We start from the raw sequence: 24,306 nt of genomic DNA on the forward strand, positions 1-24,306 counted from the left end.
GGGTGATGCTCCAGCCGATGTTGCTTCAGTGATTTGTAGACCTCGTCTCAAGGAACGAGTGACTATTATGGTTTTAAAAATCTGGTATGATGTGGGCATTTGCAGGTGTCCCTCACCTTTACTGTTGATCAGTGCAATTTTGCATACAATTGGAGAAAGAAGAATGATAGTATGATTTTCAATGTATATTTTTTTACTCATAATTCTGTGGCTAACTATCTGTCCATTGTACTAGCTTTCATTTTTCTTGATATTAATTAGATATAAGATGCATTTGGGTGTCATTATTAAATAAAGTACTCTATAGAAAATCAGCCTCTAGCGCTCCTTTGCGGCTGCAAGTGCCCCATTGTTCAGAAAAACCTCACACACGCCAAGGAATCCCAATCGAGACTTCTTCGCTTGAGGGGGTCGTGAAAGCAAGGTAAAAACACAAATTCCTTTACATTTGCAATTGGCTATACGATTCTTGTTGCTTAGAACAATACACGCATGCATAGAGGATTCACTTGCAACACATGGATATGGGCTGACCTTATGTAAATCAAATGTTAGACTAGTTTTATTAATCATTGAGAGAGAAGCTAGATGATGTGATGATAGACGCACGCGAGAAACAAGTCCAAATCAACGAGAAGCAACTCCAAATCAACAAGATGTAAACCGAGTGAATGAAATTTAAGAAGCTTCTTCTTTCACTCATAGTTGTTGTAATAATTTGGTTCATATTCGTCAACAATAAATGTTCTTGTGTGGGAACCATGTCATTGATGATGTTCTTAGTTTCAGCGACGACGATAGAGCCGTCTAGCATTAAGTTTTTATATGTTTTATCTTGACACTTAACCGAGTTCAATGTCGATGTGGTAGGTAATTAACTATTTAATTATGTTATGTATGATGTTAATGTGGTACCTAAATCGAATTATGCACCGAGCTAGTTCTTGTGTTTCAAATGGGTTTGTCTACAAAAGAAGTTGTGCTTAAATTTTGTTAAGGGATTTAGAGAAACTATTAGATAAAGAAAAAATTTATTCCCTAAAAACACAAGGAACTGACTGCCAAAACATCTTACATTTATGAACGGAGGGTGTACATTTTGAACTTTTAGGTGAGATGGGAGATTGGGGATCGGATGCAGGCCATTTAATTAACTGTCTCCTTGTAGCAGCCCAGAGAACAATGACCAAAGCAGAGTGGAGCACTAGGAACCAGGGGAGATGAGGGGACATGACCTCAAGTCTGATACCATATTAAGATATACTCCCTCTGCTTATAAATATAAAGTCTTTAAAACGTCTTATATTTATGAACAGAGTGAGTACCTATCAACCATCTTAAAAGACCGATGTATAGGAAGATGAGATATAATATACTTAACACTCGTATCCAACAATTGTGTCATATTTACTGGTAAACGGAAATATGTTTCCAACTAAAAAAACAAGCTTTCTTATGACACAAATAACACACCGAGTCGCTCTTCTATTGATTTGCACAAGCCACATGGGGCAATCCCAGATTCAAATTCTCTTATCATCTCGGAGGCTTCCATTCAAACTTGTTTCAAATAACACAAGACAATGCATAGTACAAGACACTTAATACATTTTGTTTCGACACTTAATAATACTCCCTCCGCCCCACAATATAAGACGTTTTTGCAAGCTAACATAGCCAGCTCATTGCACGGCATGCAGGTCTACTACAACAGGGAGGTAACCACCTGATCGGGAGGTTTTTAGGTGATGAAACTTCCAGCGCCCAAGGCACCACGGCACAGAAATAACCGTCTTAATTTACCTTCGGAACATACAGGTTATTATGCGACGACAGCTCCAGGAACAATGGAGCTTCATCACAAGAGCTGGCGCCAAAATCATCGAGATGGTGACAAAAGGCCGGTTGAACCAAGTCAAGTCAGGAAGGAGTCCATATAGGCAACTAGGTAAGGAATAATATTTCACCCTTCACCCCAGACAAGCTTGAAGATATTTCTGCTAGCCCCCGCATTTACCATCTTGCTCTTCATGTTCAGCATCTTCTCTTGGGCAGGGGTATCACCATCCTTATAAACATTACAGGAGCAAGTTTTAGTTCAAACACCAAGTTATAACCCATCTAGCAGCAATAGAAGCAATATTAGTACCCTTTCCTTTGGCTGGGCATTCTGAATACTGAGTTCAACAAAGTGTTGCAAGTATTAATTTTAAAAAATACAGCTAGCTAACCATGATGAACATCGTACGAGACTTAAATTTAAAGGGGAAAGGAGGACTGCTCACAAGCATGGAGTACGCCCGAGCAAGTGAGACAAGAGTAGGGTAGAGCTCTATAACTGCAATTGCAGTTTCTTCTGTCACCTGTGGTACCTGCATTAATTGCCAAGAAATTGATGGAATAAATCTTGCACCAAATTAGGCCACCAAATGAATTAGCAGTATTTATTGGGTGAACTGTGAAGGTTGACTGGATACCTGCATAAGTTGTAGGGCGAATATGTCGCTCACAGTTAACTTCTTGGGGTCACAACACTTCTTCACAAACTCGTCATAAGTTAAGCAAACTCGACAAGTGTTAGCACCGATTGAGAAATTTGTGCTGTAGTAATCAATTATCGAGAGTGTCAGGTGGCCGTATGTGCTTTCAGTATCAGAATATCCAGTGGTTCTCTGAACATCAAATCCTTCAAGAATCTCAGTGGTGAAGCAGCTGAAATTTAAAGACACGGAACAGTTTAAAGGGTATACACCTGATTACCCCAGGTATCAAATTTATTAACTGACCACTAGATGTATTATTATCAAGGAGGAGAGCACTAGAAGTTTCACACCAAAAAAGTCTATGTAGGGATAATTTGATCACCAAGGTTACATAAGCAGTATACATACGCTGTTTTGATGCTCTCTGATGCGCCTAAAGGGTTTGGATCACCTTCAACCAGATATATCAGCTTCCTTAGTCCACATTTCTACAAGATACAAGAAACGGAAGCATCATATGATATTGTTGCTAAATACATAAAATATGCTAGCGGAAGTTAGAACCCACTAAGCCATTGAACCATAAACATGGACAAAGAGTACAATGTCTGGGAAAAAATATCAAGGGATAAAACTTAAATCTCACTGCCCAAGAGGGGTCGCCTACTTATGCCATTGAATTCTGGATAAAAAATAAGTATAAATGAACAAAGGTAAATTTCACGAGCTACATATATTTTAGTACAACTATCAGAAAGTTACACATCTTAGTTTGCATTTCACAGAACTATACGTAATTTTAACATTTTGATAAACCACACATCTGTTGAATCCTGTTAAATGAAATAGTCTGGACATACGGGACCAAAGTCTAGTGCAACTGAAAATGTAGGGCCTGCCTCTTTAGAAGCAAAAATATTTGTGGATTTGTGGAATGTGTAGATTCATAATATATATTAAAAAACATATGTAAGTTTAAAGATATTGAATTTGAACTAACATTACACGACAGCACCTTACATACTGTAAACTTGCAGTACACATACAGGTCCCTAAGTTTTAATTCAGTAAGAATTTAATTTGGAATTATACATATATTAAATACAACATTTTGTAGTTTTTGCTGTTGTTTTGACTAATTTCAGAAGTACATTTATTTTATCAAAACTGACAGAAGACTGATATTTCACCAGATAATACAACATTTGGCGGCTGACTAGTGGGTCCTGCATGTCAATTACACTGACCACCTCATATCAACAAGAAGTGATGGATGTGGTGGGCCTTATTAAATATTATAGCAAAGTATGTACAGTGATGTGAAACGCAAACTTCTTTTTTAGCTATTATGAAATCTGTGTGCTTTATGAAATTTACTCCCAAGACTAGACTAAACGCAAACATCTGGTCACTATGGGCAAAGCATGTGGACACACAAGACAGGCCAACGACACAACTTCTTGAAGTGAAACACTTGTCCTATTCAGCATTTCTTAACGATGTAAACTGTAGGATAGAAATACAGAGCATATAAAACAAACATAGTTTAGACTTTAGACAACGCTGGTACACATTCACTGCGAGTTACGTTCAACCATCTGTCGCATTATAGAAGCCTCCACGACTATGCTGCCCGACAAACTAATGATTTAAACATCAAATTTTGACCTGGTCACTGGCTCATGGATAAAACAATGTTTTAGGTTGCTACAATCACTGACTGGGATTACACAAGAAAACTAGAGTCTTAAGACACTAATTGGAAGCATAAGAACAGGGGAAGTTAACATGAGATTATAATAATGACAATAGTTAATACTAGTTCAGATGGTACCTTTAGCCTTAATTTCTGATCTTTGTACCTGCTGTCTCTAATTGAGCTAACTAAATCTGTTACACTTTTCCTTTCAACAATGAAATCAAGAACATACTCCGTATGAGATCTTCTATGACGAGCAATCCAAATACCATCTCCAACAGGCAGGCGTTTTATCTGGATGACATGATTCAACAGATTCATCAACGCCACTTTCTCTGGCACAGATAACATGAACAGTTCAATCCATGCATAAAATCTTCAGTCATCATTTTTAGTTCGCTTGAAATGAAGACAAGATCCACGTCTCATGAACATTTTATGTTAAATTCGTTACAGTAGTACATTTATACTATTACCCAGCATATATTGAATTTTTTAAAGTATATAAGCAGAATCTGACAAGTTGGCAGATTGTGTCCAATTTGATACGAGGCAATAATGCTATATGTGCCATTCCACTGAACACATGCAAACAAACACTGGGCAGCAAGTATCAGGACAGTGAGGGCAAGAGACCATATATATCAGCCAAGCAATCTAGCAGTATGAGAAAATATCACATATCCCCTCTCCTCAACAACATAAATGACATTTTGTGCATAGTCTGCAAAGTGTCACTCTTGAGACTTGACATGAGTTTCCAACCCTGCGTTCATAGTACTTTACATGCTAACCCTGATTCAAACAGATTCATCACCCTGTGTTCTTAGTACTTTACATGCTAACCCTGTGTTTGGGCATAGACTTGACACATGCATCTGCTCAAGTGATGATATGTTTGAATCATTGATTCTGCCAACCCTGTGTTCATAGTACTTTACATGCAATTCAAATTTAACATAAGAGACGCCCATCCAAGCAGCATTTTTGCATTAGCTGTGGGCTAGCAGAAGAAATCAGATGCCCGGTTCGTGCTCACATAACAAAAAAGGTACCCTAACATTTCTTTTCTAGACTTCTCTAATTGACAGGGCAGCATAATGTAATATGTCTCATCAAATCATCATCGATTCAGTTTAGACATTAAGGACATGCTGATGCAGTGCCAATCATATTTAGCAGCAACGTTTAGTGATCTGAGATGTGTAAAAAGAGACAAAGATAATGCCCAAACTAGAACAAATGAACTTAGCATTAGGAACATGAAGACTGTTAGTAAGGCAAGCCCACACAAGTCTGAATCTGACCAACCTCTACAGGTACATGAAACTTCGAATGTATGTTACCAACAACTCTTTTGCCACGGGATCTGCACAAAAATGTAACAATCATGAGAACAAAATTCTGATATACAATTAAAAGAAAGACCGAATAACATGAAACTCTTGTGCAGGAGGTGTGGTGGGGGGTAAGCTTCAAGCAAATGGCAATGTATGCAAAATCAGACATGCAACTACATGTGAGCCAACCAACATAGTAGCTTATAACTATTCATGAAAACTAAGGAAGTCATTATGTAGTCCTGGAACAAAAATGAAACTACTTCCAGAGAAAAGGCTCAGTTCAATTCATTTTGGTGGTTTGATATTTCTATAAAACGACCAAGGGCAACCATGATCGACTTACTTTCTTGAATTATAAACTGAATATGTATCTGAAATACGGCGCATAGAACATAAAGGATAGAAACTAAATGAAACAAACATTAACAGAAAAGGGTTAAATTCAAATTAACAGAAGATACTATGTAGTCAAATTGTCTTCAAATTCAGGAAAAGAGCGACATTAAGCAAGTGGCAACCATTAGCTTGTTTTAACAGGAAAAAAATTCCAAGGACAATGACATAGCTCATCTTCCAACTCATAAGTAAAGAGAGAACAAAGACATATGCTACATAGCTCAAATTATCACCCCAAAAAGACCAGGGGTCAATCACATCGTTCAAAACGTTGAAACTTGCATCAAGGTAGCAACATTCATTGTGTTAAGTAACCTCCAATGTTGTACTGGTTTGAACAAGTTTGGAGAATGTGCAGCAAAGGCCATAAAGTTTTGAGTATTACACATACAGTAAGACAAGCTTATAATCCCACTTAAAGATCAGATATATCTATAACACAAGATCGATTAATTCTTGAGTAAGATATAATCTTACGGACCCAAAAATTTCACGATCATCCAATATCAACACCACTTCATAAGCTTCAAGAAACTTTTCATTGGATAGACGAGGTGGCATAGCTAGTATAGAATTGCCCATACCACCAGTGTCCTTGTCTAGCATAGTGAATTCAGCAGAACCCTGGTAGTGGAAAAGAAATAATAGCATTAAGTTCTATTTGAAAATAAACAAGGATACCATTGTACCATTGTACTGGAAGACTGCAGCTCAAATTTTGTTGGAGAAATAATAGCACTAATCTACTGAATTGAAATTAACTTCTTCTCTATTTGTGTCACATTATTAAACGTTAGCAATATGGTGATTGGTGAGGCTGCAAGATCTGGTTGGGGTATGTAAGTGATAGATGCTATATCAACCATTTCGAATTTTGCACAACACACACCATGTTAGTAAAGCATTGCTCCGCACTAAATATTAAACCCTCAGTTTTATGTGAAACAATGAGACGGGAAAGTGAATTAGTAAGACTGAAGAGATGGGAAAGTGAATTAGTAAGATTGAAGACTATAAAACTCAAAAACTTCACCGGGAGAATATGACAATAAAAGCATATGATTGCATTCATCTTCGTAGCTAACCATTTAGAAAAAAACTGTCATTTAATCTTTATAGCTTCAATAATATTTTTGGCATGGAAGGAAGAAAAATGAAAACTATAAAAACAATGTTGGTCGAAGGTAGACGTACGGTAGTTTGAACTTCAGAACTGTAACTGAGCTGCTCTTGACTGGTCAACTGTATCAGTTCTTGGGATGCAATAGAAGCAGAATTGCTGCAAACAAGTTCAGGACTATGCTCTGGTATTTTTATTTTCTTCCCTGCGGAAATGAACAGTGATGTGTAAGATTCAACAGACAAAATCTTTTGGCCATCCCTACGCCAAAATATGGGTGTTAAAAGATCAAGCATGAAAAAAGTTACCCTTTTCCCCTTTCTCTTTACATTTTGGAGGAGATAAATCCGGGCTGGACGCTGGAAAGGACTCTTTTATGAGACGGATGACCCATGGTCCAACACCCCTGACAATAATAAGAGAACATCAATACACTAATACCTTAAGATGCAATGCTACTTTATTGCAGTAGTTAGTTATAAAAGAGACAAAATAAATGTATAGTTTCAGTGCAGCATAGTGGAATCAGAGGAACCAAATGACATTACCTTTCCTAAAAATTAACTCACTACAAAAAATGAAGTCTTACCAATGGACAACTTTATTAGGAAGAAAAAATAGCATGTATAAGAAGCAATAGCTAAGATTGAACTAATTAAAATAGTGCGAAATTAATGAACACTTTTCTGCGATCGAAGCACAAACAGACACGTCATAGTGAAAAGTTCTGGCATGTCCATCTCCCAATTCAACTCACGAAATAAAGTGCAAAGTATCCAGATGAACCCAAACTAGTGAAGATCCATACTGTTACAGCACTTGTCTGATTGTACAACTTAAAAGTAATTACTCCCTCCATCCCAAAATTCTTGTCTTAGATTTGTCTAGATACCGTATCTAGACAAATCTAAGACAAGAATTTTGGGACGGAGGGAGTACAAGTCTTTTTAGAGATTCTAATATAGACTACATACGGAGCAAAATGAGTGAATCTACATGCTAAAATGCGTCTATATTCATCCGTATGTAGTCCATATTCAAAACTCCAAAAAGACTTATACTCCCTCCGTCCGAAAATACTTGTCTTATAAATGAATGTATCTAGACGTATTTTAGTTCTAGATATATCCATTTTTATCCATTTCTACGACAAGTAATTCCGGACGGAGGGAGTATTTAGGAACGGAGGGAGTACAATTTTGGGTTGTAACCCAGAACCCAATCCCTATGTACTATACTCCCTCCGTCCGGAAATACCTGTCCAAGGAATGGATGTATCTAGATGTATTTTAGTTCTAGATACACCCATTTGTATCCATTTCTATGACAAGTATTTCCGGACGGAGGGAGTACATATTAACATATCCAGCTAAGTCGCATCCAAAATATCGCCACAAGACCTCACACCCAGAGGAGAATATCTTAGGTTCAGGAGTGCTACTCTGCAGGAGATGGACCGACAGTGCGCAGAGGTAATGGTCATTGCTGGTTTGCTCTGGTTATACAATCAGTTTCGCCACACACATTGCAACAAACTTATGCCTTACCGCAGAGTGAACTGAAATATGCAAACCAAAATTGATGTTACTGTGGGCTCATGGATGATCAGATCAGTTCACCACAGCTCAGATCTCTGTAATTAAATAGTTTCCATCAAACCAAATTCAAAAATTTGATGTTAACACAACAAACTATCTGCACACCAACATTACAAACCGGTCCACTCGTCTTGACGCATTCGAAAATAAACCTTTCCGTCTACTTATATATATGGAACAAATACGCGACATTATACTACACAAACAAACCAAAGCGACAAGACGCAGTCGGTCAAACCCTAGTTTTAATGCGACCGCCCCAAGAACAAAAACTGAACAAACAGCGGAGAGGAATGGAAAGATCGGTACTTGATCTTGAGCAGGTCCTTGAGGGTCCGGATGGGCTCCTTGGCGGCGCAGACGTTGCGGTAGGCGTTGGAGAGCGTGAGGCTCAGGTTGTCTGGGATGTCTTTTTCCAGCATCGACCGGTGCTTCTCCAGGAGGAGGCGCGCGACCTCCTCGTTGTCGGGGAGATGCACCGCGCGCTGCTTCGGCATCGCCGGAGCCATCTGCCAGGATTTAGGGTGAGGTAAGGGGGGAGCTTTGAGGTGGAGGGGGAATTGCCGGATTGGGGATTAGGCTTGGGGTTTCGACGTGAGTGAGCACTTGGAATCCTGGCCCGTCGAGTGGACAATGGCTGGGGTTGTGGCGGCGCCGCCGCGTGGGCTGCGTCGGGGGCCAGGAGGGAGGCGGCGGCGTGGGTGCCGTGGACGCCTATGCGTGGGTGCCGTGTCAAGATCTGAAATTTAAATTGGGTTTGGGGGCTTTTCGTTGGGAGGTTAACGGCTAAGTACGTCGGTAGAGACAATCCGGGATGATTGAGGCCGTGTTTGCATAAGACTTTTTCTAGTTCCGACTAAAAAGTCTCTTCTTGTTTGTTTTTAGGGACTAAAAAGTCTGTAGTTCCTTCCTAAAGATTATTATATGACATGTAAAAGACCATGTTACCCCTAATATACAGAAAAATAACAACCAAACAACACCATGGGACGGCGGGGCAATGGGTGCAGGAAGGGACATTGTTGAAAAAGTCCCAAAAAAGTCTCTCCTTGAGAGTCTTCTTCATTTAGTCCCAAAAAGCAACTTTTAGTCCCTAGTAGTCCCCCTATTTGGTTAAAAAATCTTTAAGAGAGACTTTTTCTAGTCCCTACACCAAAAAGTCCCTGGAAACAAACACCCCCCGAGGCTTGGTCTCCAGTCTGAACCGGGAATTCATGAACTGAGAGCATTTCTAGCATACCCGTATAACGCCGACCCGAAAATGCGTTTGCAGTTCACGGAAAAACGGCTTTGCGGGCAGGTGTGGGCGGCCGCAGAGTCAGACCCCGCAAAACAGACCTATATAAAAAGATATTGCGGAATATGCTCTTTTACGGGTCGGCTTTGCAGGGTCTGATCCGGCGCACTCGTGCCGGACCGTAAATCCGAAATTTGCAATTCAATTTTACACAAGAAAATACATTTCTTTGCTTTTTAACGGCATTGGATACATAGTACTTCACCAAATCTTTGCTAGAATAGTAAGACCAAAGACAACAAGAACCACAATTATGCATTTTAGAAGATATCCAACTTCCATAACTGCTCCCATTAGTTGGACTAATATCTTCTCCATGCATTCGTTGTTGATCTGTGAATTCTTAATTTTGCATTCTTCATTCTTCTTCTTTGGTTCTAAAGAAGTAGACTTTGCTTCCCCTCTATTTTCTTCTCTAATCGCACATGCAGCCGCATCATTAGCTTCAATTCTACCAAGGAGTGCACGAACATCTATTAAGTTTCTTTCTATCAATAAATCAATGGTTCTCCTTCCCAAAACCAAAATGAGCATCCATCTTCCTACACACATAACGATGTTCAAAATGAGCTATGGCAATTGAACCGAAGAATAAGGTGACAAAGCCGAATGGAGACAACACATACCCCGTCGTTTTCACATTTGAAGAACACCCATCCATGGTGCTTCGGCGTGCCCGAAGTTAGCCGCTGCACTGTCCGCGTGAAGTCGTCGCACTGTATGAGCGGCATCGGCGAGCCAAAGAGCCGCTGCATGAGCGCCGAGCCCGGCGGACGGCCGGCCGAATCCCTGTCGGCAAACTGGCGGCGGCGGCTACATGACGAACCCGTACCTGCATGCGGCGATGGGGCTTTGCCGGGGCTGCGCGGGGTGCTCCCCGACCATTCCATCGCTTGGCGCAGCCACCGGTGGCCGAAAAAGGCAAATCTGGACGCATGCGTTGAACGGTCGCCGATCTGCAACTTTCCGGCCCGCCGACTCAAGAGGGAGTGGTGGAGGGCAACCTCGGGCATGTGGTGGCCTTGCGGCGTGATCCCGCCGGCTACTTTCGCCGGAATCATGGGCGGCGGCCCGGCGGCGAGGCGAGGGGGAGAGGGGCGGTGGTAGGTGGGGAAAAGCGCGGGCTGAAATGTCCTCCCCACCAACCGCTCCCGCTATATACAGGGCACCGACAGGCCAGGGGGGACCCGCGATTTTGCGGGTTGGGACGGGAATTATGCCGCGCCCCGCAAAAAAAATTACGGGTCAGACGCGTTTGCGGGGTCTGGTCGGGCAGGATTTTTCGTGCTGACCCGTATTTTGGCAGTTATTTTGCGGGTCGCGGCTTTTTACGGGGTCTGCTAGAGATGCTCTTGCAGACACCGTATATCGCCGACCCACAAAACTCGTTTATAGTTCGCGGAAAAATGGTTTTGCGGGCCGACGCCGGCCGAGCAGACCCCGCATAGCTGTAAAACGGAATATTCACGAATATTCCATTTTACAGTTCCGCTATGCGGGGTCTGCCCGGCCGGCGCTCGCGCCGACCCGCAAATCAGATGGGTTTTTATTTGAATTTGACACATATGCCACATATTCAAAATTACAATACAATATAAGATAAAATGTCAATATTACAATACAATAATCATCCAAATTACAATAATTATTGAAATCACCGAAGCAAACTAAATAATTCAATGCTGAACTTGTCCTGAATACAAATCACACATGAATTAAATGAAATGAATGCAAAAATGGAATGTGTTACTGCCCAACCCTCTGCAAATGATCTCAATTCTTGATTCATGCCGGAATAAGGGCGCTCCCAGATCATTTGGAATAGGGGCCATTTGATCTGTGGGTCCTAGATGACGTGTCCCGATCTTGGCTGCTCGCTCGTTCCAGTTCAGGCTCGGTTTCGTCCTCCTCTGGTTGACCCTCGTCATTTACATGCGGGCCTGGATGCAGGATCGCGGTCATTCCTCGTCTCTGTGGGTGGCCGTTCTAGTGCGAGTGTTCCGCGCGTCGGGGAGAGGCTCGGGGTGGGGGGCTGCCTCGTCGACGTGCCTGTGCGCCGTTCGTCGCCGGGTACATGGTGTGCCCCGCCGGGTGAGCTGCACGCCTGCGATAAAAACCAGCACCGAGCGAAACCTCGCGACGCCTCCCACTTGTTCCCATTGAAGGAAATATGCCCTAGAGGCAATAATAAAGTTGTTATTTATATTTCCTTATATCATGATAAATGTTTACTATTCATGCTAGAATTGTATTAAACAGAAACTTAGTACATGTGTGAATACATAGACAAACAGAGTGTCCCTAGTATGCCTCTACTTGACTAGCTCGTTAATCAAAGATGGTTAAGTTTCCTAGCCATAGACATGTGTTGTCATTTGATGAACGGGATCACATCATTAGAGAATGATGTGATGGACAAGACCCATCCGTTAGCTTAGCATTATGATCATTTAGTCTTATTGCTATTGCTTTCTTCATGACTTATACATGTTCCTCTGACTATGAGATTATGCAACTTCTGAATACCGTAGGAACACCTTGTGTGCTATCAAATGTCACAACGTAAATGGGTGATTATAAAGATGCTCTACAGGTGTCTCCGAAGGTGTTTGTTGGGTTGTCATAGATCAAGATTAGGATTTGTCACTCCGTGTATCGGAGAGGTATCTCTGGGCCCTCTCGGTAATGCACATCACTATAAGCCTTGCAAGCAATGTGACTAATGAGTTAGTTGCGGGATGATGTATTACGGAACGAGTAAAGAGACTTGCCGGTAACGAGATTGAACTAGGTATGAGAATACCAACGATCGAATCACGGGCAAGTAACATACCGATGACAAAGGGAACAACATATGTTGTTATGCGGTTTAACCGACAAAGATCTTCGTAGAATATGTAGGAGCCAATATGAGCATCCAGATTCCGCTATTGGTTATTGACCGGAGATGTGTCTCGGTCATGTCTACATAGTTCTCGAACCCGTAGGGTCCGCACGCTTAACGTTTGATGACAATTTGTATTACGAGTTATGTGATTTGATGACCGAAGTTTTTTCGGAGTCCCGATGAGATCACGGACATGACGGGGAGTCTCGGAATGGTCGAGACATAAAGAATGATATATTGGATGATGTTATTCGGACACCGGATGAGTTCCGAGAGGTACCGGGTAACTATCGGAGTGCCAGAGGGTTAGCGGAACCCCCGGGGGAACTAATGGACCTTCATGGGCCTTAGTGGAGAGAGAGGAGGGCCGCAAGGGGCTGCCCCCCCCTTAGCATTCCAAATTGGACTAGGGGAAGGGGGCGGCGCCCCCCTTTCCTACTCCCTCTCCCTCTCGTTCCTTCTTCCCCCTTCCACCAAGTGGAATCCTACTAGGACTTGGAGTCCTAGTAGGATTCCTCTCTCTTGGCGCGCCCAACAGGGGCCGGTCGGCCTCCCCCTCTCCTCCTTTATATACGGAGGCAGACAGGCACCCTAGAACACACAACATCAATTATCTTAGCCGTGTGTGGTGCCCCCCTCCACAGTTTACCACCTCGATCATATCGTCGTAGTGCTTAGGCGAAGCCCTGCGCCGGTAACTTCATCATCACCGTTGCCACGTCATCGTGCTGATGGAACTCTTCCTCGTCCTCAACTGGATCAAGAGCTCGAGGGACGTCATCGTGCTGAATGTGTGCTGAACACGGAGGTGCCGTACGTTTGGTGCTTGGATCGGTTGGATCATGAAGACGTTCGACTACATCAACCGCGTTACTAAACGCTTCCGCTTTCGGTCTATGAGGGTACATTGGCACACTCTCCCCGCTCATTGCTATGCATCTCCTAGATAGATCTTGTGTGATCGTAGGATTTTTTTTGAAATACTGCGTTCCCCAACACTGGCATCCGATCCAGGTCAATGCGTAGATGATATATGCACGAGTAGAACACAAAGAGTTGTGGGCGATAATAGTCATACTGCTTACCACCAACGTCTTACTTTTATTCGGCGGTATTGTTGGATGAAGCGGCCCAGACCGACATTACATGACCGCGTTCATGAGGCTGGTTCTACCGACGTGCTTCGCACACAGGTGGCTGGCGGGTGCCTGTTTCTCCAACTTTAATTGAATCGAGTTTGACTACGGCCGGTCCTTGTTGAAGGTTAAAACAGCACACTTGACGAAAAATCGTTGTGGTTTTGATGCGTAGGTAAGAACGGTTCTTGCTAGAAGCCCGTAACAGCCACATAAAACTTGCAACAACAAAGTAGAGGACGTCTAACTTGTTTTTGCAGGGCATGTTGTGATGTGAGATGGTCAAGACGTGATGAGATATAAATTGTTGTATGAGATGATCATGTTTTGTAACCGTTATCGGCAACTGGCAGGAGCCTTATAGTTGTCGCTTTATTGTATGAAATGCAATCGCCATGTAATTGCTTTACTTTATCACTAAGCGGTAGCGATAGTCGTAGAAGCAATAGTTGGCGAGACGACAACGACGCTACGATGGAGATCAAGGTGTCAAGCCGGTGACGATGGAGATCATGACAGTGCTTTGGAGATGGAGATCAAAGGCACAAGATGATGATGGCCATATCATGTCACATATTTTGATTGCATGTGATGTTTATCTTTTATGCATCTTATTTTGCTTAGTACGGCGGTAGCATTATAAGATGATCTCTCACTAAATTTCAAGGTATAAGTGTTCTCCCTGAGTATGCACCGTTGCTACAGTTCGTCGTGCCGAGACACCACGTGATGATCGGGTGTGATAAGCTCTACATTCACATACAACGGGTGCAAGCCAGTTTTGCACGCGTAGAATACTCGGGTTAAACTTGACGAGCCTATCATATGCAGATATGGCCTCAGAACACTGATACCGAAAGGTCAAACGTGAATCATATAGTAGATATGATCAACATAGTGATGTTCACCATTGAAAGCTACTCCATCTCACGTGATGATCGGACATGGTTTAGTTGATATGGATCACGTGATCATTTAGATGACTAGAGGGATGTCTATCTAAGTGGGAGTTCTTAAGTAATATGACTAATTGAACTTTAATTTATCATGAACTTAGTACCTGATAGTATTTTGCATGTCTATCACTACAAAAAAATACACTTCCGTGATGATATGTGTTTGTGACAGTAGGTCACGTTTTCTGTCATGCATGTACATCCATGACGATTTTATGACAGAATCAAGGTAGTCATACATGTGCTGTCGTAGAAGTGTTCCATGACATTACCAAAATTATCATCACAAAAGTGTTCACTTCCATGACGATAAATGCCGTGTCATGGAAGTGCTTTCGTCAAGGGTGACCGACACGTGGCATCCACCGTAACGGGTCGCCGTAAAGCTATTGGGTCCGGTTTTGGATCCGATAACCCGCTAACAGCCACGACCAATGCCAATTTTGCATGTGTAAAATTCTCATTGGCCTACGGAACCACGTGTCAGCTCCGCGTTGGCACAGGTGTCACTCATCCAATGGGCGAGATGCGCCTATGATATGTTGACACGTGGACCGACCCAAAAGTGGCCCATAAAGATTAAATGGGCCGGCCCAACTAAAAGCCCACAAGATTTTGCAACCCATAATGGGCCGACCCAGCTAAAGGCCCACAAGATTTTGTGGACCATAATGGGCCGGCCCAGCTAAAGGCCCCCGAGATTTCGCCGACCATAATGGGCCGGCCCAGCTAAAGGCCCACAAGATTTTGAGGACACTAGTGGGCCAGCCCATTAACAGGCTACCATGTTTTGGGCCAAATGCCGACCCGTATTTGATCTGGTCCATTAACAGCCTGCCATGTTCCGGGCCTAATAAAGGCCCATATGAGATCCGGCCCGTTAAAAGCCTACCACGTTTTGGGACAAATTACGGCCCAGATCAGATTCGGCCCTTTAAGAGGCTTTGGGCTAAATTATGGCCCATATCAGATTCGTCCCGTCAATTGGACGCTATGCTTTTGGGCCCACTTTTTTTGACTATTTACTGTAAAGCAACAGCCCCACAGTCCTTTTATTCCAGAAATTTTTGCCCAGGCCTGTTTAAATCCGCTCCCACCGGGAGTCGAACCCAGGACCTGGGGTGCTACTAAGGTTGCTGCAACCACTAGGCTACAGTCCCATTCGCCTTTTGGGCCCACTTGCTAAAGGCCCATTTAGTAATTCGGCCTGATATTAGTTTCGGCCTATTAAAGGCCCTTTTAACATTTCGGCCCTATATTTATTTCGGCCTGTTAAAAGCCCGTCATATAGTTGGGCCTAACTACGGCCCGGTTTGCATCCGGCCTGCTCACAGCCGATAATCTGATTGGGCCAAACAAGGACCGAGACCATTTTGGCCTGTTAACGGCCCGTGATGTGATTGGCACAATCATGGGCCGGGGTCTATTTTGGCCTGCTGCCGGCCCGTGAGCTATTCGACACGTTTCAGGCCCAACCTACTTTTCAGCCTCCTAAAAGCCCATTGAGTTTTCTTGCAAAAATAGGGCCGGCGGTTTACTCGGCCTATTAAAGGCATGAATCTACTTGTGGGTCAGTTTACATTTAGGCCTGTTAACGGACCAAGATGACTGGGCCCATGATGCGGATCATACATAGTGATTTGCATGACGGCCCGATTATGTACCGTAATTTTACGGTTTGGCCAGTTTACTGCGAAGACAGGATATATATATAGTAAAATAACTGCAGCATCGTGAATAAGAAAAAACCTAGACTATACAATAAAGAAATTACGGCATATTACATCTACTGGGCATCAAAGTTCGCCACTATGATAATAAACACAAGCAGACAGCAGATTACATACACTGGGCATCAAAGATCGCCACCAGTGCAAATAAACACGCCGACAAAATAATATACAAAATCGACAGCACTTCAATAGAGTTCAAGAAAGGTTAGCCCTGCTCGGGAGCTGCAGCGCAAGCAGCTGAGCAAGCTGATGAGACCGCGCTTGTTTGACACTATATCCTCCTCACTCTGAAATATAAACAAGCAGACAGATGACAGATTTTGCACATATAAGTATCAGTTCTGACAATTCATCACATTTCTTACTGACGAATAAAGTGACACAGTTTAAAATAGCATTAACACAATATGGTATTGTTCAGGTCAAGACATGGCAGGAAATGACATTGTGAAGGAGTTGGCGGCTTCATGACACCACTGGATTACAGATCAAGAACTCATAAGTATCAATGGTTAGTGTGCTGTCAATTTATCCATTTCAGATTGGCAAATAAAGAGACGGTTTAAATAATAGTAGAATGATATGACATTGTTCATAGTTAAGACACTTCAAAATATGACATTGTGCTGTAGTGGGTAGATTCACCACACCACTGGATTATGGATCAAGAACAAAAGCATACATGCAGTGCAAAAGAAGATCACTTGCTCTATATAGTTTAATTTACATGGTATGAAGAAGAAACTTGGTTGTACAACTGAAAACTTAAATTGAGAAGGACAAACTTTTGTTTATGAACTGCGTAATAAACTTTAAACATGCAATTTGATGCGAACACCAAAAATAAACAGCTGTTGCTGTCATGCCTAACCAAATATACACAACAAAGTTTGAAGACTTGAGAAGGTCAAATTTACATTATTGGTGAAGACAGGCTCTATAAAGCCCTTGTCCATGCTGATGGGGGGGGGGGGCAATTCAAGAAGTTTACCACAATATCTTCTTCATAAGCATTGCCTTTATTCTACATTTTGTTAAGAGTAAATATAGATGTGAAAATATAAGAAAAAAACGGAGAATACTTAAGATAAGATGAAGAGTGATGCTACATAACCAAGTAGCTATAAATGTAAGTACAACAATACAGGCAAAAGGTACAACCAAGAGCAATGCAGAGCTAAACTTCTTCAGTACCATCGGTGTTATCCAACCTTATGGTAAGAGTAAATATAGATCTGATGTATAGAAAATGGAGGGCAAAGGAAAATAAGCTACAGAGTGATGGTACATGAACAACTACCTATTGTTGGAATATGCCCTAGAGGCAATAATAAAATGGTTATTATTATATTTCCTTGTTCATGATAATTGTCTATTGTTCATGCTATAATTGTGTCATCCGGAAATCGCAATACATGTGTGAACACATAGACCATAACATGTCGCTAGTGAGCCTCTAGTTGACTAGCTCATTGATCAATAGATGGTTACGGTTTCCTGACCATGGACATTGGATGTCATTGATAACGGGATCACATCATTAGGAGAATGATGTGATGGACAAGACCCAATCCTAAGCATAGCACTAGATCGTGTAGTTCGTTTGCTAACGCTTTTCTAATGTCAAGTATCATTTCCTTAGACCATGAGATCGTGCAACTCCCAGATACCATAGGAATGCTTTGGGTGTACCAAACGTCACAACGTAACTGGGTGGCTATAAAGGTGCACTACAGGTATATCCGAAAGTGTCTGTTGGGTTGGCACGGATCGAGACTGGGATTTGTCACTCCGTATGACGGAGAGGTATCTCTGGGCCTACTTGGTAGGACATCATCATAATGAGCTCAATGTGATCAAGGAGTTGTTCACAGGATGATGTGTTACGGGAACGAGTAAAGAGACTTGCCGTAACGAGATTGAACAAGGTATCGGTATACCGACGATCGAATCTCGGGCAAGTATCGTACCGATAGACAAAGGGAATTGTATACGGGATTGATTGAATCCTCGACATCGTGGTTCATCCGATGAGATTATCGTGGAGCATGTGGGAGCCAACATGGGTATCCAGATCCCGCTGTTGGTTATTGACCGGAGAGTTGTCTCGGTCATGTCTACGTGTCTCCCGAACCCGTAGGGTCTACACACTTAAGGTTCGGTGACGCTAGAGTTGTAGAGATATTAGTATGCGGTTAACCGAAAGTTGTTCGGAGTCCCGGATGAGATCCCGGACGTCACGAGGAGTTCCGGAATGGTCCGGAGGTAAAGATTTATATATAGGAAGTCCAGTTTTGGCCACCGGGAGAGTTTCGGGGGGTCACCGGTATTGTACCGGGACCACCGGAAGGGTCCCGGGGGTCTACCGGGTGGGGCCACCTATCCCGGAGGGCCCCATGGGCTGAAGTGGCGTGGGAACCAGCCCCTGGTGGGCTGGTGCGCCCCACCCAAGGGCCCAAGGCGCCTAGGGTTGGAAACCCTAGGGGGCCGTTGCCCCCGAGGGGCATGCGCCCCCCTGGTTGGAAACCCTAAGGGGCCGTTGCCCCCCGAGGGGCCGCCGCCCCCCTCTAGATGGGATCTCCAATGGGGGCATGCGCCCCCCTAGCCCCTATATATAGTGGAGGGGAGGGAGGGCAGCCGCACCCTAAGCCCTGGCGCCTCCCTCTCCCTCCCGTGACACCTCTTCCTCCTCTAGTAGCGCTTGGCGAAGCCCTGCTGGAATCCCGCTGCTTCCACCACCACACCGTCGTATTGCTGGATCTCCATCAACTTCTACTTCCCCCTTGCTGGATCAAGAAGGAGGAGACGTCTCTGCTCCATACGTGTGTTGAACGCGGAGGTGCCGTCCGTTTGGCGCTAGGATCATCGGTGATTTGGATCACGACGAGTACGACTCCATCAACCCCGTTCTCTTGAACGCTTCCGCTCGCGATCTTCAACGGTATGAAGATGCACTCTCCTCTCTCTCGTTGCTAGTTACTCCATAGATTGATCTTGGTGATGCGTAGAATTTTTTTAATTTCTGCTACGATCCCCGACAGTGGCATCATGAGCTAGGTCTATGCGTAGTTTCTATGCACGAGTAGAACACAAGTTGTTGTGGGCATCGATTTTGTCAATTTACTTGCCGTTACTAGTCTTATCTTGATTCGGCGACATCGTGGGATGAAGCGGCCCGGACCGACCTTACACGTACGCTTACGTGAGACAGGTTCCACCGACTGACATGCACTAGTTGCATAAGGTGGCTAGCGGGTGTCTGTCTCTCCCACTTTAGTCGGATCGGATTTGATGAAAAGGGTCCTTATGAAGGGTAAATAGAAATTGGCATATCACGTTGTGGTTTTGGCGTAGGTAAGAAATGTTCTTGCTAGAAACCTATAGCAGCCACGTAAAAAAATTTGCAACAACAATTAGAGGACGTCTAACTTGTTTTACATCTTATTTGCTTAGAACGACGGTAGCCTAAATAAGATGATCTCTCACTAAAATTTCAAGAATTGTGTCCCCCCTAACTGTGCACCGTTGCTAAAGTCCGTTGTTCCGAAGCACCACGTGATGATCGGGTGTGATAGGTCCTAACGTTCGCATACAACGGGTGTAAGCCAGATTTACACACGCAATACACTTAGGTTGACTTGACGAGCCTAGCATGTACAGACATGGCCTCGGAACACGGAAGACCGAAAGGTTGAACATGAGTCGTATAGAAGATACGATCAACATGAAGATGTTCACCGATGATGACTAGTCCGTCTCACGTGATGATCGGACACGGCCTAGTTGACTCGGATGATGTATCACTTAGATGACTAGAGGGATGTCTGTCTGAGTGGGAGTTCATTAATGATTTTATTAGATGAACTTAATTATCATGAACTTAGTCTAAAATCTTTACAATACGTCTTGTAGATCAAATGGCCCACGCTAATGTCAACCTCAACTTCAACGCGTTCCTAGAGAAACCAAGCTGAAAGATGATGGTAGCAACTATACGGACTGGGTCCGGAACTTGAGGATCATCCTCATAGCTGCCAAGAAAGCATATGTCCTTGAAGCACCGCTAGGTGAAGCACCCGTCCCAGAAAACCAAGACGTTATGAATGCTTGGCAATCACGTGCTGATGATTACTCCCTCGTTCAGTGCGGCATGCTTTACAGCTTAGAACCGGGGCTCCAAAAGCGTTTTGAGAAACATGGAGCATATGAGATGTTCGAAGAGCTGAAAATGGTTTTCCAAGCTCATGCCCGGGTCGAGAGATATGAAGTCTCCGACAAGTTCTTCAGTTGTAAAATGGAGGAAAATAGTTCTGTCAGTGAGCACATACTCAGAATGTCTGGTTACACAACCGCTTGTCCCAGCTGGGAGTTATTCTCCCGGATGGCGCGGTCATTGACAGAATCCTTCAGTCGCTCCCACCTAGCTACAAGAGCTTTGTGATGAACTTCAATATGCAGGGGATGGAAAAGACCATTCATGAGGTATATTCAATGCTAAAATCAGCGGAGGTGGAGATCAAAAAGGAACATCAAGTGTTGATGGTGAATAAAACCACTAAGTTCAAGAACGGCAAGGGTAAGAAGAACTTCAAGAAGGACGGCAAGGGAGTTGCCGCGCCCGGTAAGCCAGTTGCCAGGAAGAAGTCAAAGAATGGACCCAAGCCTGAGACTGAGTGCTTTTATTGCAAGGGAAGTGGTCACTGGAAGCGGAACTGCCCCAAATACTTAGCGGACAAGAAGGCCGGCAACACCAAAGGTATATGTGATATACATGTAATTGATGTGTACCTTACCAGTACTCGTAGTAGCTCCTGGGTATTTGATACCGGTGCGGTTGCTCATATTTGTAACTCAAAACAGGAGCCGCGGAATAAGCGGAGACTGGCGAAGGACGAGGTGACGATGCGCGTCGGGAATGGTTCCAAGGTCGATGTGATCGCCGTCGGCACGCTACCTCTGCATTTACCTACGGGATTAGTTTTAAACCTCAATAATTGTTATTTAGTGCGAGCTTTGAGCATGAACATTGTATCTGGATCTCGTTTAATTCGAGATGGCTACTCATTTAAATCCGAGAATAATGGTTGTTCTATTTATATGAGAGATATGTTTTATGGTCATGCCCCGCTGGTCAATGGTTTATTCTTGATGAATCTCGAACGTGATGTTACACATATTCATAGTGTGAATACCAAAAGATGTAAAGTTGATAACGATAGTCCCACATACTTGTGGCACTGCCGCCTTGGTCACATTGGTGTCAAACGCATGAAGAAGCTCCATGCAGATGGACTTTTGGAGTCTCTTGATTATGAATCATTTGACACGTGCGAACCATGCCTCATGGGTAAGATGACCAAGACTCCGTTCTCCGGAACAATGGAGCGAGCAACCAACTTATTGGAAATCATACATACTGATGTGTGCGGTCCAATGAGTGTTGAGGCTCGCGGTGGCTATCGTTATGTTCTCACTCTCACTGATGATTTAAGTAGATATGGGTATGTCTACCTAATGAAACACAAGTCTGAGACCTTTGAAAAGTTCAAGGAATTTCAAAGTGAGGTTGAGAATCAACGTGACAGGAAAATAAAGTTCCTGCGATCAGATCGTGGAGGGGAATATTTAAGTCACGAATTTGGCACACACTTAAGGAAATGTGGAATCGTTTCACAACTCACGCCGCCTGGAACACCTCAGCGAAATGGTGTGTCCGAACGTCGTAATCGCACTCTATTGGATATGGTGCGATCTATGATGTCTCTTACCGATCTACCGCTCTCATTTTGGGGCTATGCTTTAGAGACAGCCGCATTCACTTTAAATAGGGCTCCGTCGAAATCCGTTGAGACGACACCGTATGAATTATGGTTTGGGAAGAAACCTAAGCTGTCGTTTCTAAAAGTTTGGGGATGCGATGCTTATGTCAAGAAACTTCAACCTGAAAAGCTCGAACCCAAGTCGGAAAAATGCGTCTTCATAGGATACCCTAAGGAAACCATTGGGTATACCTTCTACCTCAGATCCGAAGGCAAGATCTTTGTTGCCAAGAACGGGTCCTTTCTGGAGAAAGAGTTTCTCTCGAAAGAATTAAGTGGGAGGAAAGTGGAACTTGATGAGGTGACCCCTCTCGAACCAGAAAGTAGCACAGCACAAGAAAATGTTTCTGTGGTGCCTGCACCGACTAGAGAGGAAGTTAATGATGACGATCATGATCAAGTTACCACTGAACTTTGTAGGTCCACAAGGACACGTTCCGCACTAGAGTGGTACGGAAACCCTGTCCTACAAATCATGTTGTTGGACAACGGTGAACCTTAGAACTATGAAGAAGCAATAGCGGGCCCAGATTCCAACAAATGGCTTGAAGCCATGCAATCCGAGATAGGATCCATGTATGAAAACAAAGTATGGACTTTGACAGACTTGCCCGATGATCGGCGAGCGATAGAAAATAAATGGATCTTTAAGAAGAAGACGGACGTGGATGGAAATGTTACCATCTATAAAGCTCGACTCGTCGCTAAGGGTTATCGACAAGTTCAAGGAGTTGACTACGATGAGACCTTCTCACCCGTAGCTAAGCTGAAGTCCGCCCGAATCATGTTAGCAATTGCCGCATTCTGCGATTATGAAATATGGCAAATGGACGTCAAAACGGCATTCCTTAACGGCTTCCTCAAGGAAGAATTGTATATGATGCAGCCGGAAGGTTTTGTCAATCCTAAGAATGCTGACAAGGTATGCAAGCTCCAGCGCTCAATCTATGGGCTGGTGCAGGCATCTCGGAGTTGGAACATTCGCTTTGATGAGATGATCAAAGCGTTTGGGTTTACACAGACTTATGAAGAAGCCTGTGTTTACAAGAAAGTGAGTGGGAGCTCTGTAGCATTTCTCATATTATATGTGGATGACATACTATTGATGGGAAATGATATAGAATTCTTGGAAAGCATAAAGGCCTACTTGAATAAGTGTTTTTCAATGAAGGACCTTGGAGAAGCTGCTTACATATTAGGCATCAAGATCTATAGAGATAGATCGAGACGCCTCATAGGTCTTTCACAAAGCACATACCTTGACAAGATATTGAAGAAGTTCAATATGGATCAGTCCAAGAAGGGGTTCTTGCCTGTATTGCAAGGTGTGAAATTGAGCACGGCTCAATGCCCGACCACGGCAGAAGATAGAGAAAAGATGAGTGTCGTCCCCTATGCCTCGGCCATAGGGTCTATTATGTATGCCATGCTGTGTACCAGACCTGATGTAAACCTTGCCGTAAGTTTGGTAGGAAGGTACCAAAGTAATCCCGGCATGGAACACTGGACAGCGGTCAAGAACATCCTGAAGTACCTGAAAAGGACTAAGGATATGTTTCTCGTTTATGGAGGTGACGAAGAGCTCGTCGTAAAGGGTTACGTCGATGCTAGCTTCGACACAGATCTGGATGACTCTAAGTCACAAACTGGATACGTGTATATTTTGAATGGAGGGGCAGTAAGTTGGTGCAGTTGCAAGCAAAGCGTCGTGGGGGGATCTACATGTGAAGCGGAGTACATGGCAGCCTCGGAGGCAGCACATGAAGCAATCTGGATGAAGGAGTTCATTGCTGACCTAAGAGTTATTCCCAATGCATCGGGGTCGATGACTCTCTTCTG

The 24,306-nt window shown here is 43.4% G+C and overlaps 1 protein-coding gene across 3 annotated transcripts; it reads right to left on the bottom strand.

The window, feature by feature from the left end:
- Window positions 1–1,522: 1,522 nt before the first annotated feature.
- Window positions 1,523–9,395, bottom strand: LOC123078178 (crossover junction endonuclease MUS81). 3 transcript variants are annotated; one of them, XM_044500589.1, is made up of 10 exons: window positions 8,949–9,395; window positions 7,371–7,447; window positions 7,116–7,246; window positions 6,403–6,545; window positions 5,494–5,551; window positions 4,318–4,476; window positions 2,892–2,971; window positions 2,478–2,712; window positions 2,286–2,372; window positions 1,523–2,068 (listed from the first exon to the last, which is right to left on the bottom strand). In XM_044500589.1, the coding sequence occupies exons 1-10, from the start codon at window positions 9,146–9,148 to the stop codon at window positions 1,964–1,966; spliced, it is 1,275 nt and encodes a 424-aa protein (XP_044356524.1). In that variant the 5' UTR covers window positions 9,149–9,395; the 3' UTR covers window positions 1,523–1,963. The 3 variants fall into 3 exon arrangements, with proteins under 3 accessions (XP_044356524.1, XP_044356521.1, XP_044356523.1); XM_044500586.1 differs by having other exon boundaries at window positions 7,350–7,447; XM_044500588.1 differs by having other exon boundaries at window positions 1,523–2,121; window positions 7,350–7,447.
- Window positions 9,396–24,306: the final 14,911 nt, after the last annotated feature.

Source organism: Triticum aestivum, chromosome 3D, assembly GCF_018294505.1.
Source record: "Triticum aestivum cultivar Chinese Spring chromosome 3D, IWGSC CS RefSeq v2.1, whole genome shotgun sequence".
NCBI classification, from domain to species: domain Eukaryota; kingdom Viridiplantae; phylum Streptophyta; class Magnoliopsida; order Poales; family Poaceae; genus Triticum; species Triticum aestivum.